Source organism: Astyanax mexicanus, chromosome 10 (assembly GCF_023375975.1).
Source record: "Astyanax mexicanus isolate ESR-SI-001 chromosome 10, AstMex3_surface, whole genome shotgun sequence".
In the NCBI taxonomy this organism is placed as follows: Eukaryota; Metazoa; Chordata; class Actinopteri; order Characiformes; family Acestrorhamphidae; genus Astyanax; species Astyanax mexicanus.
The window spans coordinates 4,927,697-4,952,406 of NC_064417.1; the positions used below are offsets into that span (position 1 = coordinate 4,927,697).

Sequence of the window (24,710 nt, forward strand, 5' to 3'; positions counted from 1 at the left end):
TTTATCAAATTAAACTAAACGTAAAACATAAAATACAATAAAACGGAATGTTGCTGGAATTAATCAAACTTAAAATATGTCGAAAATATTCATATTAATTACTCTAATTAAAAAACACCTAAAAAATAATGAGTTTCTTTGATTTTACCAAATTGAAAACTTCTATAATATAATCAAGAGAAAGATGGATGATCAAAAGCCATCAAACTGATGAAGCTGAACTGAATTTTTGCACCAGGAGTAAAGCAGCATAAAGTTATACAAAAGTAGTGTGTAAGACTGGTGGAGGAAAACATGATGCCAAGATGCATGAAAAAAAACTGTGATTAAAAATCACCAGGGTTATTCCACCAACTTAAATTCTATGAATATGAACTTGTTTTCTTTTAATTATTTGAGGTGCTAAAATATAAAAAAACTTACTGTAAATAAACAGAAGCACTTTACTTACCCAAATAAACAGTTTTCAGGAGAGAAATCTGTGTAGATTAACATCCAGCACTCATTTGACTTTAAAACTATTTTTTTAAGTATAAAAATAGACTAGAAAATAGATGTTCATTGAAAGCATGCCTTATAATACGGTCTGTAAAATACGGTAACTATTAACATTTCACCTACATGTATTTAAATATTATTATAACTGAGTGATTTAAATTAAATAATTTATAGTATTTTCTTAGTGTGAATAGTATGACATTTTCAGTATGATTAATATGATCTTTTTAATCAGAAGGATAAAACGAAATAAAAAAACTACAGTCAAGCAGGCTTCAGTATCCAAACTGACAGATGCCGGCTCTAATAAGACGTTCCACTGCAGGCTTTCAGGGAATTTCAATAAGACCTGAATACGAAATAAATAAAGTAAATAAATAATTAATAAAAATGACTCAAATCTTTGATATAAACATTATAACCTGATTGTCAGCATTTCTTTACATTCAGTTAGGTTGAAATAAGAGATAACAGAAAGCCTTTTAAAAGCAGCGAAAAATGTTTTATTAAATCAAACCAGCATTTGGCTTCATTTTAATCACATACATATAATTACACATATTTCGCATTGCTGTAAGAGAGCGAACTGATTCTTCTTCAGCAATGAGAACACCCTTAAAGAGTAGACTGGAACACTCATATATATTAAACTTAGATTAATTACAAAAACATCAGCAAACAACAGGTACAGTCATTAAAGTCACATTCAAACAACTCAGTAAGACAGCACCTATAAATCATTCAGTCAGGAACATTCAGAGCATGAGCACAAACATGAACATACACAGTATTATTGTACCCCTGTGAGATCAACATTTATTCAACTAGGCAGTTTCAGTGTAAAGCTTAGTGTCCTTACAGTGTTTAATAGTGATTTACAGTGTTTTACAGTGTTAAATAACCCTCATCTGAACCTCTTTTTAATACAATCAGTTTCTTCTGAATACAGTGTAGAGTTTAGGAAAGGCACGCATCAGTGTTTGGATTAATTTACTGTGTATCAGGAGCAGCAGTGGGCAGTAGTGAGTGAGAGTCTTTGGGTTTTGGTTCAGACCTGTACAGCCAAGTCCAGGACAGAGCTTGAATAAACAGTCAGTGTATAGAAGCCTGTTTCAGTTAGTTTCAGTGTATCAGTAGAAATTGCAGTATTTTTACAGTGAACGAACATAATAGTGTTCCAAAATTCCCATATTTGGAAAAAGTCAAAATGTACTGCACAAAATTCCCCATTAATGTAGTAGGTCAATATATACTGAACAGAATCCCATATGTGAAAAAAAGCCATAATGTGTGGGGAAAAATTCCAGTACATGGAAAAAGCCATGATGAACAAGACAAAATTCCCAATTAAGGAAAAATCCCCAATTATGGACATGGCCAATATATGGAAAAGCCATAATTTATGAGGAAAAAATGTAAATATAGAAAAAAAAATTCCCATATATGGAACAAGTCAAATGTGCTGCCCAAAATTCCTATTTATAGGCAAGGCCAATTTGTACTGCACAAAAAAATAAGAGACCACTTAAGTTTCTGAATCAGTTTCTTTAATCAAATCAATATTAGGTGGAATAACCCTGTTTTTTTAATTACAGCTTTCAAGCGTCTTGGCATCATGTTCTCCTCCACCAGTCTTACACACTGCTTTTAAATAACTTAATTCCACTCCTGGTGCAAAAATTCAAGCAGTTCAGTTTGGTTTGATGGCTTGTGATCATCCATCTTCCTCTTGATTATATTCCAGAGGTTTTCAATTTGATAAAAGCAAAGAAACTTATAATTTTTAAGTGGTCTCTTATTTTTTTTCCCAGTGCTGTATGAACAAGGCCAACATTAACTGGACAAAATCTCATATACTGAAATAAAAACAGTAATGGCTGGGAAAAAATCCACACACATGGACGGAAATATAGTTTTAGAATGAATTGCAGTGCCAGTGGAAATTAAAATGCTTTTTAGTTTGGATCTACAGTAATTAGGCAGGGTCTGGGAACCTGGTCCTGTACCCCAAATTTACACACATCAGAAACTGTGCACACAGGCCCATGCTATAACCATTAAACATACATTGTGAATGCTGATCTAGCATCGAACGAGAATGTGCTCAGTGCTGCTCCAGGAGTCCTCCTGCCCTGCACCACTTAGACCCCCTCCCTGATCCAGCACAATCACCTCAGCTCAGGAGAGCCTGTTAAACACTAAAATGCACAGAGCAGGACAGAGCTATTCCAGGATCACAATTATAAAAACAGCTGAATTTGAGAAGGTAGGTGGTTTTTATTCTTTCGTTAACATCTTGACTTGACTTGACATCAGCTGCTTCTATAACTGCTGTCACTCCACTCATGCCCAGTGGAACTGGTATCCCTTAGACAGGATGAGGCCCTCTAGGTCCCGGTCCTCAGCTTTCTCCTGCAGACGCTGCTCCTCCAGCAGACTGACGAGTCGATCCCTCTCCTCCACAGCCTTCATCACCTCCACCAGCAGAGCCTGCTCCTCCACCAGCTCCCCTGCACTCTTCTCACAGTCTGCACCAAAACAGGCACATTAATATTAGTACCATCAAAACTATAGCTAATATATACTAGACCAGGGGTTTTCAACACATGTTCTCATGGTTATTAAGTTAAATAATTATTATTTATATAAATAGCCTTCAAAAACCCATTTAAACATACATATGCATATGTTAAACAAACATCTACATTTATAAAGTGATTTTAGGAGTATTTTTTTTAAGAAAGTGAAGAGGAACATGACTAAAATAAATATCAAAACTGGACAAAATAAATAAAATATTTTACTATATATTCTTTACTATTATTATTATTATTATTATTATTATTATTATTATTATTATTATATATACCCCCACTATAAAAGACGAGTACAACGCAACCCACTTTTGGGTCCCAATGCACCAGAATCGCTGTACTAGACAGTACAAGGAACCTTTTTTTTTTTTTTTTACATTTACGTTTATTATTATTATTATTATTATTATTATTATTATTATTATTATTATTCATAAGCATTTATACAATTTGTACACAATATTAAAGGATGAGGATAATATTTTCTCTAGTAACTCATTACATGATCAGGATGTATCATCAGATACTAAGGAACATGCTGAGTTTAAGCCCTGGCAGCTCTTTTCAGCAAAGCTTCAGCCAGTATTATTTATTTATTTATTATTTATCTGAACTGTGTGGTACATAACGGCAATCTGTGTGGGTTGTAACCTCCGAATCTTTTCACCTCCATCCCCCATTCCAATTTCCACATGCTGGGTTGCCAGGTATAGACAGCAGCACATAAACAGTGTGCTACGGCCATGAAAACGGGTAATCACTGAGCTTCAGTAAGGTTGCTTATTGCAATATATTCACTGATCATCTACAGAGTCATTATTCATCGTCGCTTTCCACTGTGCAACCCTGGCAACTCTGGCAACCCATGGAAGTGTACCAATGAAGATCTTCGCAACTGAATCATGAAGGTAATGATAGATATGTTACAAATATCGGCGTTTAGCTGAGTAGCAATTTTTGCCTAATAAATACAAAGCTACTTGTATTACATAGATTCAGATAATGACTGGGTGCCTCAGAATCCTGTCTGACCTGTGGGGTATGTATGCGTGGCCTCCTGTATTAAATATGGACATGATTTCTCCCAGAGCTGCTTGTCTGTTTGCACACACAGTTCTAGCAAAGTTTTGCCTGCCATGATCATTACCACCCACTGCACTGTCCACTGTGGGTGGTAATGCTTTCCATACTGTATTTCTTGCTATGCACTCGACTCTGTAAATCATGGAACATTTAATGTCCACACAACTTCAGAAATGCAATGTCAGTCTTCTGGCAGCCACTATCAGGCACTGCTCAAACTCAATGAGCCTCGAACAAGCAGGTCATGGTTAAAAACCTGTTTTTCTGAATAAATACTGTTCTACAATAAAAGGCACTCCAATTCCTCCTCAACAATAAGTACAGCTGATATCAAACTATAAGAAATGTAGGTTGCAGTTCCTACTGCTGAAGGTCATGAACCAGTTTATTCATTTTAAGAGGTTGTTACTATTGTACACAGGTGAGTCACATCCTGAATAACCTTCCTCCTATCATCTGTGAATAAATGTCTTGTGTTTAATAAGATTCTATATTTGTAATATTATATTTTCTCCAAATAACAAAAACGTTCACTATGATAGATGTGAAAAAACAGGGTCAAATCTTTTTTTATTCAATTATTTCTACATAACCCTGCAAAAATTGTTGTTACAGTGTTTTTGATTTTGTTATATATTGGACAGCAGTCTTTGTATAGTTATGCATATCCAATAGCAGCCAGGTGGGCCTAAAAATAAGAGAAATGGGATTGGGCCTGAAATATCACCAGTTTCATCCCCTGAAGAGGCAGGATGTGAGTGGGACCCAGGAGCAATGAACCAATGAAACTACTGATTGCTCCCAGTGCATTGTGTGTGTAGAGTATATAATCACTACTGTGTGGGTAACGCGAGTGTGTGTTTGTAAAAGCATTCTAAGAGGCGAAGCATATAAGAAATTCATAACATTATACCCATGAGGTGTATTAAGAGTTTACTGGCTTTTTATGAATGCTCCTCTAAGGTAATGGAGCAGATACACTGTGTGGAAATAATGTACTCGTTAATGTTAATTACAGTAAGTACTACTATAAAACTGCATTTAAACAGGTGCTTAGTCTACAAGCTTAAATTAAAACAATGAACTCTTTTTCACACATTCTTACTTTAAACTGGACTAGAAAAAAGGGTTTCTTCTATATACAACTGTATAACTGCACATAGAACTGTGTTCTATAAGGGAATGACTGGTCTGTCTGTACTAAAGTGGCCATTCTAGAACTAACAAAAAGAAGAAATCAAATTCATGTTTTGCATAAAAATAACATTTTCCTGGAGGCACTGGACCAACCATTGACTTGCAAATGAAGATTCTATCATCTTCCTCTGTTGACATGCAAAAACAACGCTGGAACATTTTATTAGATAATACATTTTTTAAGAGCTGGGATTTCTATCAATTTCAGCATGTTTTACAATCCAAATAAGATTTTAATATTCACAAATATAAAGAAAAGAAGTGGATGTGTGGTATGTGGATTTCAGTTAGGTATAACTGGTTCAAAATTGATTTGTACACATTTTCTCCATTTACTAATCTGTAAATAAAGTCATTAAGGGTGGTGGTATACACCAATAATCCATAATCAACTTTCTATTTAATAATTTAACTGGTGAGTTTAAACAATTCATATTTTTGTCTTTATAGTTTGGAAGACTTTAATATTAATCTACAATGCTGATTTTTTTTATTATGAAAAAAAAAAAAAAAAACACTAAATTTAACATGTGTCCAAACTACTTTTAATGATTTGGGGATGTAATTAGCACTGTTCACTTTAACCATCAGTGTTGTTAATAATATGGCTGATCTGTATGTACTGTTTGTGCACGTTTTCCTCACCTTCAACGGCCATCCTGCGTCTGAGCTCCTGCTGCAGCTGACTCTGTCTGTCCTCCAGCTCCAGTTCCTGAGCGCTGCATCACAACACACACTGTTACACACACACATAGCCTTTACACAACCTCTAATACACTATCAGCACACACACAGGAGCACTGTCCTTCAAATCCAATCCTTTAGTTTTGCTATTTATTGCTCCAACACACAGGACATCCATCACTTTTTTGCATTTAATGACAATATACAATATTTTAAGATGATGCATAAGAGATAGATAAAAGCTTTGACATAGGTTCCAAAACAGTACATTACTCATATACTAGTGCATCTTAAAAGTTTAATTTAAATATAACTGAAAATAATTTATTTTAGTAACTCAGTTAAAAATGTGAAACTCATATATAATATATACGTATTATGTGATTATACACTTTTAAGTATTTTTTCCTTTTATTGTTGATGATTATGGCTTACAGCCAATGAAAACCCAAAAAACAATATCTCAGAAAATTAGAATATTATATATTAAGACCAACTGGTACTTTTGGCAGTGTGGGCAGTAAGTCCTGCTGGAAAATGAAATCTACATCTCCATTAAAGTTGTCAGCAGTAAGTTTTCTTACAAGATCATCAGCTCTGATTCATATCTGGCCAGTTTGTTCTTTTCCAGGACAAGTTTAAACCAGGTCTGCAGGAGTTCAGCCTCATCTGCTGATGGGTCATCTGGGAAAAAAAAGAAGAAAAAAAAAACATTGAAAAACATCAAATAAACAATTTGAACAGTGTGTTATTTAGCATTATTTAGAAAGAGAACCACTGATTATCAGTCTCAAGCAATCTCAATCATCCTACTCATGAATGACTTCCTGGGATTTATAGATTAATAGCTCAGATAATTACAAGGGCCTAGATTAATCATTTTCAGATGGGTTAAATTTTTGTATTTTAAAGAATCTCTTCTTTCAAATATGCCACAGTGCTCACTGAACGATTGAGGAGTATGTTAAAGAGTATGGAAATCTAGGACATTTAGCAGATTTAACCCCTACATGTTTTAAACACCTCCATTTAACCCCTTCATGTACTAAATTCTCCTAACTTTCTCTGATATGGGGCTGTACATCTACGAACTACATCTGATGTACGCATGTTTCATCTAAGTAATAAGAATACCCCTTTTACTGGATGTGCGTAGAAGGTTAGCCTAAAATACAGTATAAGAGTGGATGGGAACACATGCATCGTCACCGCCTTACACAAAGGCCTCACTAGTAAGACTGTATCCTATTTTAAATTCTCAATTGTCCTCCGCCTACGCCGACCCACTTTACAGTCATATGGAGGGTGTGAATGTCAATCACAATGCATCCATTCAGTCTAAAGCCCTGCGTCCTCTAAGCTGACACAATCATCTACACAGACCAGCAAATGCAGGGACAAAGGCTGCTGGCCTGCTGCAGTTCTTCAACAGAGTAGATGCTCCTGATCCACTTATTCACTGAAATCTGTTGCAAGGCTACTGTCAGAACTCACTCCCGAGGACAGCAGCTGTCTGTTTCCCTCTGCTACTGGAATTTGAAGACAGCACACAATGTTCAATGTCCCATTTTTCTCCCCAATTTAGCTATGTCGATACTCCCCCTATCACTAGTGATGCCCCAACACAAGGAGGGTGAAGACTAGCAAATGCCTCCTCCGATACATGTGAAGTCAAACAGTCTCTTTTTTTAAACTGCTGCTGATTCAGCATTGATAAGTAGCATCACAGTGCACTCGGAGGAAAGCTCAGCGACTCTGCTCCGATACACCAGCTCACAGAGACCTCATGCTGATCAGCATCACCTTAGGAGTGATTTTAGGGCATGACCAGGATTTGAACCAGCGATCTCCTGATCATAGTCATAGTAACAATTTAGTCCGATGGATGACCCGGAGCCCTGAGAAAGATTTTTTAAAATAAAGCAAGCCAAGGAACAGTCCAGAGTTACACTTAGTAAAGAATGGCATTTTTTAGGGTTTTAAGCCTATGTTTGGGGTTTAGATGGGGAGAAGTTGTTTGCTATGAAAGTCTTTATCCATCCATCCATCTGTCCATCAAAGAACCAACATTGTCTGTTCAGAATACAGTAAGTTGTCGGTGTCCAATATAAAACAATTATCCCCACCAACTTCACAGAAGAGAGATAAAACTTTCTTAAATATACTGTAAGTGAAAGTCAAAAGTCAAAAATGTAAAAAGAGTTTATTTCAGGTAATTTTGGAGAATTTGTTTTGGTCCATTTATGATCCATTCATACATTTTGACCCAGTTTTAAGAAAGAGTTTGCGTGTTTAAATTATGTAGTAAACTAAAACTTGACAAAAATGATGCCTGTTTTTCACTGGAGAACAAAGCTATGCAAAATAAATAGAGAGGGCAAAAATCTGTGAGATGGAAATTAATTTCATCCATCCTTCCATCCATCCCAAGTTTCTCTATACTCTTGTCAGAATGAAAAATAAATTAATTTCAACCATCTGTTCACCTATTTACACAATCATTACTACCAACTGCCAACATCACCTTGTCAGAATATATGCTAGATATAGAAAGACCAAAAATCTGAGAGACATAAGAAGGTATTTTTAAAACGGAAATGACAAAAGAAATTTCATCCATTCATCCATTCAGCCATTCATTCACACCATCACTACAACTACCAGCATCACCTTTTCAGAATATATGCTAAAGATATAGAAAGACCAGAAAAGCTGACAGACATTAAAAGGTATTTCTAAAAAGGAAAATGGCAAAATAAATTTCATCCAAGCATCCATCCATTCATTCATCAATTCATCAGTTCAGCCATTCATTCACACAATCACTACTAGTACCAACATCCTTTTGTCAGAATACAAGCAGAAGAGAGGCCAGAAAAGCTGAGAGACATTAGCAGGCATTTCTGAGAAGGAAAATGAAAAAAGACTGAATTTCCCCTCCCCTAAAAGATGTTAAAATTCAATTTACCGTTCCGCCAACAACACGCGGCAGCTTTCAGAGCCATGATTATAAACTCATTATACAGACAGGCAGGGTTAGCCTTTTTTCATCAGGAAGAATTGAGGGCTTTAATAACCCCCACGTATATCAACATTTGCTAAAATAATGAAACGTCACATTTTCAGCCCATTTTAGAGCACTTTTCCTCTTTCCAGTCTATTTACAGGACCCATTACCTCTACAATCATTTCAGCACAAATTACACTCTAAATGGCTATTTGCTTTAAATGCAAATCGCTATTATTTGAATCTCTAATTTTGCCCTCATATACACGCGCACAAAACCCGCACACCAAAAGAGCACAGACCGGGGAGTGAGACGACTAATTGGAGGGGTACACTTCATACTCTACAAGCCTATTTCAACTTTGCAGGATAACCTTGCGTCTTTCTTTCACTTCAGAAGATGAAAAGATAAAGACACAGTCTGAGCAGCAGCTGATGAAAGCTGGGAATAATCACGGCGTACCAAGGCTACCTGAAGACCTCCGACTTAAGCGTTCTGCTCACAGAGCGCCGAAGAAAAGTGGCTAAGGCTGCATACCTCAGAGTGACACTTTACAATTGCAAACAGTCCGAGACTCGGGCAAACTCAGGGTGAACTGCAGTTATCTGTCTAAAGTAAGCAGATTTCACATTTTCTGAAAGGACACTGAAGGTTGTACAGAAAAAAAGGACTCAAGTCTTGAATGTGCTTTTTGTTACTGGTGGTAGGGGTTTAGGTAAAGGCATGGTTCACTCAATTTATTTATTTTACTCCAACCTCACAAAATGTTGCTAAAATCAACTCAGACCTATGTGGTGTTTTGCACTGAACCTAATAGGCTACCGTATCCTATCATCTGTACACCTGTCACCCCAAACACTTATTCAGAGGCATAAAGACCTTTGTACAGTAGCAGTTTTTTAAACTGTTGTATTCAGACACATAACGTTTAATACACAACTTGTGTAACATTAGACAATTAATAATGAGGAATTGTAATGGTATTACTCAATCTACACTTTTTCTGTCATATGTTTTTCTGTCTGTTTTGTTTTCCATCTGATATTAGTTTCTTTTCCTTTTGATCTGGTTTGATATGGCCTGCTTTAACACAGGTTGTGTTAAAAAAAAGAAAGCTGAAGTGTTGTTTACTCATTTCTCCCCTAAGAACCTTCTCCAGCGTGACTCCTTTCTCCTCCAAAACTCGCTGTTTCTCCTCCACCTCCTCCAGCTGCCTCTGTATAGCCTGCACACACAAGCACACACTGTTACAACCCTTAACTGTACATGTTATAAACCTGCATACTGCATAGGTTCTAGATGATTAATAGAGATGCTTGAACTATATTCAAAAAATACAAAACATTAACAACCGCAATAAAATTCTAATATAATTTCTTATTTATATCCATTTGTTTGATAAAAAAGTGTGTGTTTGTACCTGTGCTCTGTGCAGTCGTTTAAGTTGCTCCCTCTTGCTCTGCTGGATGAGGATTTTCTCCTGCTTCTTTCTCTGTCTCTCAGAGTCGTCAGAAATAGACTACAAACAGAATAAAACAAAGAGAGAATATATGAAGAGAAATGCAGCCGTGGAGGCTCAGCAATTAGAGCACTGGGCCATCAATGACAAGGTTGTGGGTTTGATAACCAGTTTGGCGGGCCGCCACTGTTGGGCCCTTAACTCTTAGATTAGAAATAGATTAACATTATTAATATTAAAGTGTATTTTTCCTTTACAATGCTCAGGAACATTACAATAAACTCAAATATACAAATACAGTAGGCAGTAGTTACAATAACTAGGGATGCATGATGATATCAGAATTTTATCATTATAGGCTGATCATTTCTTTTTTTTTTAATCATCAGAATTGGCCATCATGGCCAATATTTCAAACCAATACTTGCTGACTTATTTACTGTATGCTGAAAAATGAACTGGTCTGGAAAAAATAAGAGATCAGTTAATTTAAAACCTCTGTAATATAATCAAGAGGAAGGTGGATGATCACAAGCCTTCAAACCAAACTGAACTGCTTGAATTTGTGCACCAGGAGTAAAGGCATAAAGGTATTTAAAAGCAGTGTGTAAGACTGGTGGAGGAGAACATGATGCCAAGATGCATGAAAACTGTAAATAAAAACCAGGGTTATTCCACCAAATATTGATTTCTGAACTCTTAAAACTTTATGAATATGAACTGGTTTTCTTTGCATTATTTGATTTCTCACAATTTCTCATGTTGTCTCATGCAAATAAAAATGCCCAAAATGACAATATTTTTATTTGAAGTTAGGGAGAAATGGTTTCCATAGTCTATCAAATATAACAGCAATGTTAATTTTCCTCAAACATATACCTATAAATAGCAAAATCAGAGAAACTTAAGTGGTCTCTTATTTCTTTCCAGAGCTGTATATATTGGATCACAGGCTAAAATACAAAAAAAAAAAAAACAGATGCACCGTAATGGACAAAAAGAACAAACTGGCTGAAACACTGCTGTGAAGAGATGCTAGTGCTTAAACTTATGTTTATGTATGTTTTCTTAATATTTAAGTATTCATTGCCTAATAGTTAGTAAATAAAATACACAGATCCATTGTAAAAGAACAACCTGCTTGCTTCTACATCTATTATCAATTTTCAGCTTCACTGAGCCTATAGGAGCACTTTTAATATCCTGCTTTCACCCTGTTCATTGAGAACAGGACCCCACAGGATAGACCAGAGCAGCTACTGACATGGTGGTGGTAGTGTGTTAGTGTTGCACCAGTATGAGTGGATCAGGCACAGCAGTGCCGCTGGAGTTCTTAGACACTGTACCTACTTATTTTTCACTATTTATGAAAGTTCTTCCTATCTGCTCCACCTTGTAGATGTAAAGTCAGAAGAGACAGAAACTCATCTGTTGCTGTGATGATTATGTTAGGGATTCTCTAGTTATTTTTCAGTGGATGAGAAATTAAAAATAACAAGACAAATAGGAATTAGGAATACTATAAAAAGTAGAAAAACCCAATATCCAGCGGAGGTTGCATTTCTAACATTTCTAAAGAATTTCTTGCCAAACAGTCCTGCCTCTGTAATACTTGTATAACAGTGAAAAATAAAAAAAAATAAAAAGACACAGAATGATGATGATTGTGGGGAGGGTAGGATCATTGTTCACATTCATGCTTTTGTACTCAGATGTAAAATAAAAGAGCTTTACATTTAACCAGAATTCACCGGACCAGCACCTTCAGTCTGCTTTAGAGTCAATTCATAAAGGCCTACAAAAACGGCAATGCTAAATCTATTCAGTGGCTACTTTTCAAGCAAAAACATCAGGGGGCAAGGCTGGTCACTGAGATGCATTGTGTCTAGTCAGCTTATAAAAGCGGTAATGTTAAAAGATGTGTAAGAAAGGAAGATATATAATAGTCACTGTTAGAGTTGGTCTTTACCCGTGGTGCACCAGACTCTGGGCCTTCCTCACTGGAAGAGTAGTCATCCTCCTCGTGTTGCTGCTGCTGTGTGGAGGCTATGAACACAAGGCAACAAATATTCCTTGTTTAGTAAGGAGGACATTAGTAAGTCATATTCATGGATAGCAGTACAGACTGGCAATATGACAGTTTCATCTCATAGTGATGAATTCACTTTACTAATTATGGGAGAGTTCTTAGACAGCAGTGTTTTAAATTAATGGGTTTGAGGATAGAGGTCTTGTGATGAATGTTTCAATCCTGCCTTCACTGTGAAGTTGTGATGATCTGGGGAGCATTAAATTCGATAGTCACCTCTAGTAGCAAAGATGTCAAAAGTATTCACATTCATTACTCTGTAGGTAGAAGTTCAGATACTAGTGTTTTAAAATACTTCTGTAGAAGTTGAAGCATCAACTCAAGCTTTTTACTCTTTCAGTAAAGGTGCAAAGGTACTGGTTTTAAAACTACTTAAAGTTTAAAAGTAAAAGTAATGTAAAAGGAAAAAATAAAGCCATTAAGAACAAAAGCTTAGGTGGTACCACAGGATCCTATAGTGCACTGCCTCCCCTCCCCAAAACACTTTTTCTAGAAGCCATAATGACTAAAATGTTATATTAAAATGTTATAGTTAATAAATTTGGGATGCACTAGGCTGTTTACTGTTTCAGCTGTATAAATGCCCCATTGTAAATGACTGTATTTTAGTGGAATGTAAATATATTAAAGAAGCTTAGTTGGACTGGAGTTTGTCTGGAGTTCTCTTGAGTCCACAGGATGTGCAGGACATCCTGTGGCCACATGTTGTCTCTTGTGGTAGGGTTTGCAAATGGATTTTTTTCAGCAGGATAATGATCATTCATAACCACAGCAAAGATTTCCCAAGAACTTCGCCTCTGATTGCAACAATCTCTTGGTCTGGAAGGCTGGCTTTGGCAACGTATGAGTGTGCAGGATGTACAGACCCAGCTGTACAACATCAGTGGACGAATATGCTACAGGATGTCATACAGAATCTGTATGCCTCCATGGTCAAATGCATCTCATCATGTTGTATGTAGGCTAGAGGTGGCCCTACAGGGTACTAGAGCCTCTTTTCAATTGCTTCTTTCAATTGCACAAACTTATTGATTACTTTCTAGCTACATTTACCTTCTAAGCATAACTAGTGGTGCAAACGTCAGACCCTGAACATGGATGGTATGGGCTGACTGAGTACGTCTGTAGCAAGGGGAAAACTGTATTTGGATTTTAATTAGATTTTTTTCAAATAAAATGCTAACAATAGACATTTGGCCTCATGGTCCGAACCTCAATGGGAGCCAACTAAGCAAAGCTGCACACAACACTGGCTACATATTTACAAAGCAGATTGAGGATCAGCGCTGCTGTTTTGTGTTTTGATGCATATCGCAGTCGGCGCAGTCTGTGCGTGCTGGATTTTAACCATCATCACATGCTTTCACAGATTCCAGGTGGCATCTGAGGTTAAGCCTCACACTGAGCTGCTTTTATTGCACTGCTTGAGTTAACTCCTTAATGACTGGACACGTGAGTTAAAAAAAAAAAACAAACACATTTTGTTTTTCTGGTCACTTGCATCCAGCTCACTTGCATCCAGTTTCCAATCTTGGTCCTGGAGCAGCATAATAGTGGGCCATATAATATGTCCCAAACATGAAAACATAATACTTCCCAAAAACAATATTTTTTTCCCATTTCTGAGGTTAGTCATTTTTTAAATGGGCAACATGTAGAACTACGAAGGCAATTCAGATTCAAAAATCTGACAGCATCAATTTGTGAACAAAAAGCTCCTACCAGGAGATTTAACAGCACTTCATGCTTCCCTCTGCTGACAACGTTTATGGAGATGCCCATTTCATTTTCCAGCAGGACTTGGCACACTGCCAAAAGTAATTACTGGTCTGATTTTCTGGGTTTTAATTGGCTGTAAACCATAATCATCAACAATAAAAGAAATAAATGGTTAAAATAGATCACTCTGTGTGTTATACATCTATATAAAATATGTTTCACATTTTGAACTGAATTAATAAAATAAAGTAGCTTTTCAATGATATTCTATAATGTGTGTCATACAAACGATAAATATACTTCTAGTGTTCTAATATTGCTGTAACCTATCGTTACACCACGACCCATTCAGAGAATGATGGGCATAATCATCTTTTATCATTTTTATCCCATCCATATCCCTGCCCTGCACATTTTAGTGCTCTCTCTGTTCAACATGCTCCCATTAATTCATGAAGGGCTTGTAGAGTAGCTGAATGGTGAAAAATGAAGGTTTAATTTTCCTTATTTTGCTCACACCTTTGTTTCTGAATTTGGACAGGATGCTCAAGATGTCTTTGGTCTGGTTGTCTGTCTTGCCTCTGCCTGTTCCCTCATTCCTCTTCAGCCTCAGAGAAGAGAAGAAGTTAAGCTTCCTGGGAGGCAGTGAGGCCATGTCATCTTTGGTGCCGCCTGGTGGCTTGGTTGTGGTGAGAGACACCTGCTCCAGCATGGTGGTAATCTCGCTCCTGCCCTTTAATCTGGATTGGCTTCCTTCAGTAGCTGCTCTGGATCGTTTTCTCTCATTATCGTCCTCCTCTTCCTCCTGAAACTGCGTGGAAGCACCGAACAGCGAGCTGAAGCTGAAGGATCCCTCAGACAGAGGCCTGGCTCTGGGAGGCCGGTTCCTCTTGATGACTTTGGGGTTGTTCACTGAGCTGGAGAAGGACCTCCTCAGGACATTAGCCCATATCTGGAAGAGTGGTGGGCTGCGTTCAGTATCGTTCTGAGGCTTCGGCTGGTCCTCGGTGCAGACCTGGCCGTTCTTCTCCGTTCTGTCTGTGGTCACGGCAGCTTGTGAGAACTGTGTGGGATTGGCCAGTTCCCAATTCAGCAGCTTCTCCCTCTCAGATGAGGACAGAGTGAGCTTCTTCTTAGGGCTCTGCTGGTTTGTGGAGTTATATGAGATCTCGTTCTGCTGCTCTACAGATGAGGTGCTGGGTTTAGGGGGGGATGAGATCCCATGAGTGCGATAGTGGGGAATCTCTGATTTAGCTGCCTGATCCTGCTTGTCCTGTAGAGGGCAGTGTGGGTCTTCAGGATGCTTTGAAGACTTTGCAGGAGAATCCTGTTGAGTTATAGAATAAACGGGAAAAAAGAGTTTTTAATATTTTGAATAATATATGATTCATGAACAATTCTACATCACTAATATAATAATACAAAATATTATGTGTACTATTATATGCATTATAAACATTATAAAGCATTATAAAAATGCATATGTGAAGCCATTATTTAGCTTTTGGCTGGCTGATTACATTTTTGGAATTATATAAAAGGAAATTAGTTACCCTATACTTGACCACACAAGTATATTATTTTGTTCATTACTAATCCTATGTAATATTTCATATTGTGTATTGTACACAAAGTTTGGGAGTATGGGTACAAGGAAAATGTAAAAAAAAAAATGCTTAAAATCTTATTTTCAAATATGTAAAATAATGTAAAAGAAAAAGTAAATTACAAAACATATTTTATTATATTATTATATTAAAATAAATTGTATGTACATATGAAACCACTGACACATATTTGATTAACGTCAAGACTATACAAATGCAACAAAATAAATAATAGTAAAATAAATAAAAAAATAATAAAGACATAAAAATATATGTATACGTTTATGGATACTTAAATCTCTTTTTAGCAGCTAGTGCATAGTACTGTCTTTTTTCAGTCATATTGCACACTTTCAACGTAAATTTTCACTTACACTGTATAGTATGTAGTATTGTATTTGTACTGTAATTGTAGTCTAGGTGGAAGTGCAGACTAAGCATTTATTCTATTACCAGTATTCTTGTTCTTCTGCTTGTTTCTCTGTGTTTATGATACTGACTTCTGGAATCTTGAATGAGCACCTAACTTGGTACTTCTACTCATCAGTAGATGTAGCATGGAATGTACTTTCTATTGAAAGGCAGCAGTCCCCCTGTCCCTGATTTTCCCCCTTTGCACCTCTCAAGCCCTTTGAGTTTGTCACTGATCATAACACAACATCAAATTGTCGCTAAAGACTTGTTTTTGTCAGCATTCTTTAAAATTTCTGCAGTGTCTCACAGGTGCATGTATCTCCTCAAAGTCGGAATCTTCTTCTATGAGCGCGTCGTCTTGTCCTCCTATTCGGCTACGGTCCAGCGTCTTAACCAGGATCAGTGGCAGAGCTTTTATATATATATAAAAAACAAAAACAAGAAATAACATAATTTAAACCAGGATGTCTGGATTGTAAAAATGCAATAATTATTTTATTCTTTTACTTTGATAGAGAGGTGGAACTATGAACAATATTTCTCCCAAATTCCAAATATAAATATCATAATTTAGTTTATTTGCAGAAAATGAGAAATGGCTAAAATAACAAAAAAAGATGCAGAGCTTTCAGACATCAAACAATGCAAAGAAAACAAGTTCATATTCATAAAGTTTTAAGAGTTCAGAAATCAATATTTGGTGGAAAAAAACTGTTTTTTAATCACAGTTTTAATGCATCTTGGCACCATGTTCTCCTCCACCAGTCTTACACACTGCTTTTGGATAACTTTATGCCTTTCCTCAAGCAGTTCAGTTTGGTTTGATGGCTTGTGATCTTCTATCTTCCTCTTGATTATATTGCAGGTTTTTAATTTGGTAAAATCAAAGAAACTCATCATTTTTAAGTGGTTAAGTGGTATTTTTTTCAGAGCTGTATAATATTTATGCAATGTATATACACTCACAGGTTTTTTTTTAATGAACAATGACTGAATATGGTGAAGAATAAGAGCCGTGTAAGCAAGTTAGTAAATGATTGACCAACAGCGCCATCTAGTGAACAGTAACAAGTATTTACAAAACCTTCAAACATTAATTGTACTGTCAAGTTTTACTTAGTATTATTCACTTTTTAATTGTAATCTTTTTTAAAGAATATTTGATTAGTCACATAGCTCCAACATGTGCATTGAAACACGTGTAGGATTATTGTAATGATGCCATACAGTCAGGTGTGACCTAAAGCTGTATTAAGTTCTATAAATAGAGTCTGTGCAACTTGACGTTATTAATCCAATTCGGATTATAATGAAAGCATGAATGAACACAAGCCATATGCTACTGCAGGTTCAGGCAAGAAGCAGAAGTGACCGAAGCCTCTATAAACCCTGAGAGCTTTCAGAAGGAATGATCAAGAATAACATTATGACCACATACTTTTTACACCCATCATCCATTTTCAGCTAAAATAAGCACACAAGATAAATCTGTAGCTCTATGTTTACAGAGAGTAGAAGTTGCGTGTAGAAACCAGGTGGTGGTTATAATGTTATGCTTGATCAGTGTAGATTAAGTGAGAGATTTATCTTACTGTTTCTGATCTTCTTCCTCCAGCTGATGTTTCTGTTTGTGATCCCACCTTTGGCATAGGAGCGCTCCACTTAAAAAAAACAACACACATAATACCCAAATCAGCATCACTGTCTGTATAAACAAGAACTCAGTGATGACTAAACATTATTTTAAGTATTATTATAGTATTACTATATAAGGAATAAAATAAACATACACTGACATGGCAGATATCATGGGAGAGGACTAGAATTTATTTGTCTCCTGTTCCATGCAATCTGACGTACACTATAATGCACGTGTTGGGCCTCAACAATTCTAGACAGGTTTCTTGCCACAATTATCATTTATTGAGCTGTCCACCTACAAAGGTATTGCCATCTACTAAGTATTTTTTATACACATAGCTGTGCATCAGAAATACAGCTGTGAAACCATTCATTTTTGTATAATTTTTCATTTTTTTTACTTTTATAGTTTTACTGAGTAAATAAATGCTAGTAATGAGCTATTTTATTTTTTCATGAGGAATAAACATTGTCTGAGTGCACATATACAGCTCTGGAAAAAAAATAAGAGACCACTTTAGTTTTTTAAAATCAGTTTCTCTGATTTTACTATTTATAGGTTTATGTTTGAGTAAAATTCTTTATTCTATAAACTACAGACAACATTTCTTCAAAATGCCAAATAACAATTTTGTCATTTAGAGCATTTATTTGCAGAAAACGAGAAATGGCTGAAATAACAAAAAAGATGCAGAGCTTTTTTAGAATATTTTGCATATTTAGAATAATGCAAAGTAAACAAGTTTATATTCAGAAAGTTTTAAGAGTTCAGAAATCAATATTTGGTGGAATAACCAGTTTTCATGCATCTTGTCATGTTTTCCTCCACCAGTCTTACACACTGCTTTTGGATAACTTTATGCTGCTTTACTCCTGGTGCAAAAATTCAAGCAGTTCAGTTTGGTTTGATGGTTTGTGGTCATCCATCTTCCTCTTGATTATATTCCAGACGTTTTCCCTTGGTAAAATCAAAGAAACTCATCACTTTTAAGTGGTCTCTTATTTTTTTATAGAGCGTTAACAGTTAAAGCTTAAGCAGCTGCTGTCTGTCTGAAAGAGAATCTGCCTCTGAACTCAATGTTCAGGCCAGCAGCGTCCCAGCCAAAACAAACACAGCCAGACTGAAGCTCTAGCCTCACTCCACTGCTCCCACACCCACTGATAAGAGAATTAGAGGGACGGAGGGGGAGAGAGCGAAAGAGAGGGAGAGTGAGAGGGAGAGAGGGAATCTCAGGCCTAGAGAGAGAGAGAATATGAACGCTCACCTTTGTTGAGCTGTGGAGAGTTTGGTTTGAGGGATTCAGACTCGGCAGGACTGTCCTGAACAGTGGAGTCCACAATCCTGCAGCAAAGCAAGAGAGAGGGTCATAAAATAAGACATTAGTTGAACATTTCCTACAAACATTTTTAACCTAATCTTTATTTTCTGCCTCTTTCACATACTGTAGTTCATTACTACATATTAAGAAAACAAAAACATCCTTTGCTGATATTGTTAGTTTTTTTTTTTTAAGGCTACATAGCTGTTTAGTCCCAATCCCTTGAGTTCCCTTCACACTGTGAATGCGGAAATGCTCTTACTTTCACTATTATACATATCCATGAGATCTAGTGGTTTTCTACAAATTGATTTCACCAAACCTTTAAGTGATTGCCAATCACAATCAACCAAGATTTTTTTTCAGACCACATTCCTTCCTCGAAAATGCTGTTTCCCCACAGTCCTTACACTTTTTAATAACGTAAATATAATTTTAGTAGTTTTAGAAATTTCCTTAGATGTTTTCTCTGTTAAATGCATGCCAATAATTTGACCCTTCTGCATCAGATTAACATATTTTCACATGGTTGTTTACATAACCTGGAATTGGACTCATCCCCTCTGAAAGGAGACCGCATCACACCCGCCCAGTTGAAAATGATTCTTCTGCATGCTCGGTGCAATTACCCATTCTCACCAGAATAAGAAGCTACTCACTGCATCAGTTAGGGTTAAATAACTTCGCAGTAATTTTCCAATGGGAGGCTCTTACCTATTTGCTTAGTTAAATGCAAGAGGTGACCTTTTATTTGGCCAGGCAGTGATTAATTTTCAGGTTACTACCTGATTACTGTGGATATTAGAAATGTTTAGGGAATTGCACAGTAACCTGAACTGTCACTACAGTGGAAAAATAAAATAAAAAACACTGTATTTAATTTTCTCAGTATTTTTCATTTTGTGCCAATGTAGTCCGGGTTGGTTTAACCCTCCAGTAGTGTGTACGTGTTTTAGCACTGCACCTTATTTCACTAATGGATTCAGCTCCTTAACACAGCAGGGAGCGAGTTAGTGCAACCTGCTGTTTGATTACATGCTGAAACAAACACTGCAGGCCTTTGGCACAGTTACTCAATTATCTACATCCTAAGCAAGCGCTCCTCAGACTCTCATATTCATATATTTCCTTATTTATCCATCATATAATCTCTTTCAGAGAAACCTATAGGATCATATGCAAGGGTCTTGCTGTTCCTCTAATCAAGGGTCTTCAATTAGGGGCACTTATGTCTCCAGGTTACAAATTTATGTAATAAGACATTTTAACTAGCTTTGAAATTAAGTGATGGAAATGGAAACAAACCTGGCAGTAACGAGCCGCTCTTCAGCAGGAGCCTCGGTCGCTATGCTGGGGTTCTGCAGACTGTTCTGGACCGGGCTGCGCAGCGTCACAGTGGATGATCGGACTCCTAACATGTCTATATATAAAAAATATATACATGTACACAAACTACAACTGAGAAAACAACCAAACCAGAGTCACTCATCATCTGTAGGAGCTGTAGAAAATGTTGTCTAGAACTTATTATATACATGGCTATAAGCTTAAGGTTTAAGGCTAATTAAAATACATTGTTAGACATCGTAGGAACATGGACACTGTGGATTATTATTTTTTTTCTAATGTGCTGAATAATAAAAAAAAATGTCTTTAGAATTCTTGAAAATGGCTCAGTGTATTTTTTACATTTATAATATGTAACAAGTGTTTGGGGAAAGTCATTGGAAAGCATGTTTATGATAATATAATATACAATATTATAAACACACAGACACAGAGGCAGAGGCTGTATCCACCGCTGAGACACGCAGCATTTTTAGCTTCCATGTGCTATTGATAAAGTCATGGGACAATACTTATCCCTCGTCTCATGAGATTTGGCATGTCGGTATATATTTTCTACATTGTCTGTGTTTTTACTGATTGTGCAGGCTAACTGCTCTGTTAGCTCTTTGGCTATCTTTCTCCCCAGCCATGCCTACCTCACTGTGCCAGATATATATTTTCTTCCTATAATTCAATGGTTAAAACCACACTGTACTTAACTTAAATAAAACCTAATATACATTTAATTTAACTAAAACTCAACAATTTATAAAACCTGGTATGATACGGAAATTGCAAATGCAAAAACACTGTTTTCAACATTTACTTTAACGTTTTGCATTGCAGGCAGTATGAACCCAAGATAATTTTTGTTTGGTCATCTTCATTTCATTTGTTAATATACATCCATCCTTGCATTTCAGACCTGCTATACAAGACAACATAATTGGAATAGGGGATTGTAGGGCATCTAATAAGGTTTAAAAAATATATAATAAAATAAAATAATTATGTGATTTTAAACATAATGTGATTAGAACTCATGATTTGATTTGACGATTAAAGCAATTTGGAGGAGTTTCAGTGGGTAGAGGGAAAGGGCACAAGCCTAAGCTGAACACCTGAAATTTCTGCCCTCTAAGATCATGGCACTGCATCAGGAACTGTCCTCCACCAACAGCTGATAGACCAGCTGAAGACATCTAGGATGGACCATCATGTAGCAAACACATGTGCTGTGGTCAAACACTTTTGTATTTTAGATGTTTTTTTGGAAGAACATTGCGCTCGGACAACCCCCGAAACAGTCAGTCAATCGCATGACACTGCAAAATGGTGAAAGTGTTGCAGGTCAGCAATGCAGGAAGAGAGAAACATGTATATTAACAAATAAAATTAAGTTGATCAGACAAAACATTAAATACCTTCGGTTCATACTATATGAAAAAGTGTAAAACAGTATATTGTTTTTTTTTTTTATCCATACAGTGCCAAATTATATAATACTATCTAATTTTGGTATGCATAATAACATTGTGTGTGTGTATAAATGTGTGGATTAAAGTATAATTTAAGCATTCAGCTTTAAGGTTAAGAAAAGGACAGAGAACAGGAAAGGCCACAGAGTGAAGTTTGCCCAAAAAGTTGCTGAGAGTCGCAGTGGGTCTGATGCAAGTATGCATTGTTTTTTGTTTTGGACCTGATGTTGAGTAAGAAGCCAACTGTACCATAAATTGTTGCGTTAAAGCTTTAATTAACTGACCACCAATAAACTGTATTAAATGTTTAGGGCCAAAGTGAAGAAAGTGCACTTTACTAAAAGAAGTATTAGAAGAAAAGTAAAAAATAAATAAATAAATAAATGTTACATGTGAGTGCGTGTGGAGTGGATGTGAATGGTGCATGAGTGGGTTATTGGGTTGTGACGGAGAAAAGAAAAAAAAAAAGCAGAGAGCTTTTTTTTGTTGCCTGATGAAGCCTTTGTGTTGTTAGTATTAATAATCTAAAATAATTATTCCATTGGCAAAAGTGGATACCTTGAATTCTCTAATACAGTACAGTACTTTTTAATACATGTAGCTTTTTGGTAAACAAAAGGCAGAAACGGAAATAGATTTGAAAAAAAATCAATTTATTTAATACTTACAGGCTTTAAATAATAAATAAAAACATTTTATTTTTCGCTGAGAAATGTACAAGCTTGAAGAAGGGGAATTATAAATAGAGCTAAAATTTACAAACATGAATCGAGAAACTGTGCAAAAAAAAAAGCTAAGATCTTCCTTTAAGTGGTGACCTCAGAGCAAGGTGGAGGTGTGGAGTGGGACGTGGATAGTAAAGCAGCCTCTGCAACAGGAAGTGACATATGGGGACAAAGAGGAGAAAGGAGAAGGGTGGGGTGGGAAGTGGTTATGTCATGTAAAATAAGAACAGTGCAAAAATTAAATAGTAGGTTATAAAGGCATCCAGTGCTCTCTTATAAGCAGCAGACCTGCAGGTATGTGTGGGTAGGGGGCACTAGTGCTAGGCACTTCAGTTAGTGAGTTAGTTCTGTTAGCTCAGGGGAAAAGGGGATGCTACTATGTGGTCTTGGTCAGGCACAGCGACTCTTATTACAAAACATGCTTAAAATAATGCATTTCATACAGAAGACCCAAAGCCACGTTCTCAACACTTTCAAAATGTGGTTAATGAGGGGTTATATGAAGCAGGAGAGGCAGCGGAACAAGAGGAAAGCAGAAGACAACACCCTGATCATCTGACTCATGCAGGCCAATCACCTTCCTGCTGCCACCATTCACCAGTCACAGTCATTCAGTCAGGGGTTGGAGCATTGGAAACTTGAAACAGACCAATGAATGAAGTGGAAGAGAATGGAAGAGAAATGTGGAATGAAGAGAAATAAAGGAAAAAAAGGAAGTTCTTAAGTGTGAATATATATATATATATATATATATATATATATATATATATATATATATATATATATATATATATATATATATATATATATATATATATATATATATATATATACACATATAGCACTTAGGAATACAAATATCATAGCGCGTCAAATATCATAGTACATACAGTTTCTTACAGTACTAGAAAATGCCATGTAAAACTTGAATACTGCAAATCTTCCTCATCATCATCAGTCTTTGTAAAGCATAAATACAAAACAAAAAAACAATACTGTTTGGCATTTCCATTGCACGCAACAAGGTCAGAAAAAAAAACACCATGCAGATTAGTTTGTTCTGCACGGCCCCTCGGAAGTAAAGTGCTCTTTATAGATTCGTTTTTGGTCACTGAGTTATTAGACACTGCAGTAAACACAAACCAAAACAGGGTTAATCACGTATTAATACATCATACAACGACCGGGGACTTCTTAAACCCTATAGAATGTGTGTAGAATGTATGAACGAATGTTTCCCATTCCTGAATTTGAGGGCTGAGCAAATGTAGAAGCAGGAAAAAGGTTAAACTTTTAGGGTTGGATTAAGCCTAGGCTAAGACTATACAGCATTTTTAAATAGATATTTTCCATTGAAAGGAAAATTCAAATCACTAGGCTTAATCCCGGTCTGAGAAGCTGTCCTTAAAAATAAAGAAGCTTTAAATGGTGCTTTGTGTGATACCATAGACCAGTGTCTCTCAATCCAAGTTCTGGAGGCACCTTGCCATGCACATTTTAGTGGTGTCTGTGCTTTAACACACTGACCAACGGCATTAAAGTGCTTGTTGACCAACTCATCAGTTGAATTTTTGTGTCTGAAATGCAAGAAATGCTGACTTGATGATGCCTTGCTGCCAATACGATCTCACTTAGAAGGCAGTTGACAATACACTGCTGGATATGAGAGATTAGCTGTGCTAACATTAGCTGTTAGCATTTTTAAAAAATAACACAGAAGCGAAGGATAACTAAACTTCATTTCAGACATTACAGGGTGCCTTCCTGCCTCAGAATCCAGCCTGAGCAGGCAGCATTTTTTGCATTTCAGATACATCCAATAAAACTGCAGCTCAGCATGCCACCAGGACTGGTTCTGTTTTGAGA

At 36.4% G+C, this 24,710-nt stretch overlaps 1 protein-coding gene across 13 annotated transcripts in view; it reads right to left on the reverse strand.

The window, feature by feature from the left end:
- Positions 1 to 978: 978 nt before the first annotated feature.
- The window catches only part of mical2b (microtubule associated monooxygenase, calponin and LIM domain containing 2b), a 71,135-nt gene continuing 47,403 nt past the window's right edge, over positions 979 to 24,710 (reverse strand). For 9 of the 13 annotated variants that reach the window (XM_022683800.2, XM_022683798.2, XM_022683797.2 and 6 more), the window contains 11 exons: positions 20,618 to 20,732; positions 19,259 to 19,335; positions 17,945 to 18,013; positions 16,660 to 16,763; positions 14,851 to 15,658; positions 12,493 to 12,569; positions 10,485 to 10,583; positions 10,196 to 10,289; positions 6,641 to 6,740; positions 6,018 to 6,091; positions 979 to 3,026 (listed from right to left, as the gene is read on the reverse strand). In XM_022683800.2, coding sequence (XP_022539521.2) covers positions 2,842 to 3,026; positions 6,018 to 6,091; positions 6,641 to 6,740; positions 10,196 to 10,289; positions 10,485 to 10,583; positions 12,493 to 12,569; positions 14,851 to 15,658; positions 16,660 to 16,763; positions 17,945 to 18,013; positions 19,259 to 19,335; positions 20,618 to 20,732 — 1,802 coding nt within the window. In that variant the 3' untranslated portion in view covers positions 979 to 2,841. Of the gene's footprint in view, positions 3,027 to 6,017; positions 6,092 to 6,640; positions 6,741 to 10,195; positions 10,290 to 10,484; positions 10,584 to 12,492; positions 12,570 to 14,850; positions 15,659 to 16,659; positions 16,764 to 17,944; positions 18,014 to 19,258; positions 19,336 to 20,617; positions 20,733 to 22,760; positions 23,482 to 24,710 lie in introns of those variants that run through there. The other 4 variants (XM_049484264.1, XM_049484263.1, XM_049484260.1 and 1 more) reach the window with 4 other exon arrangements.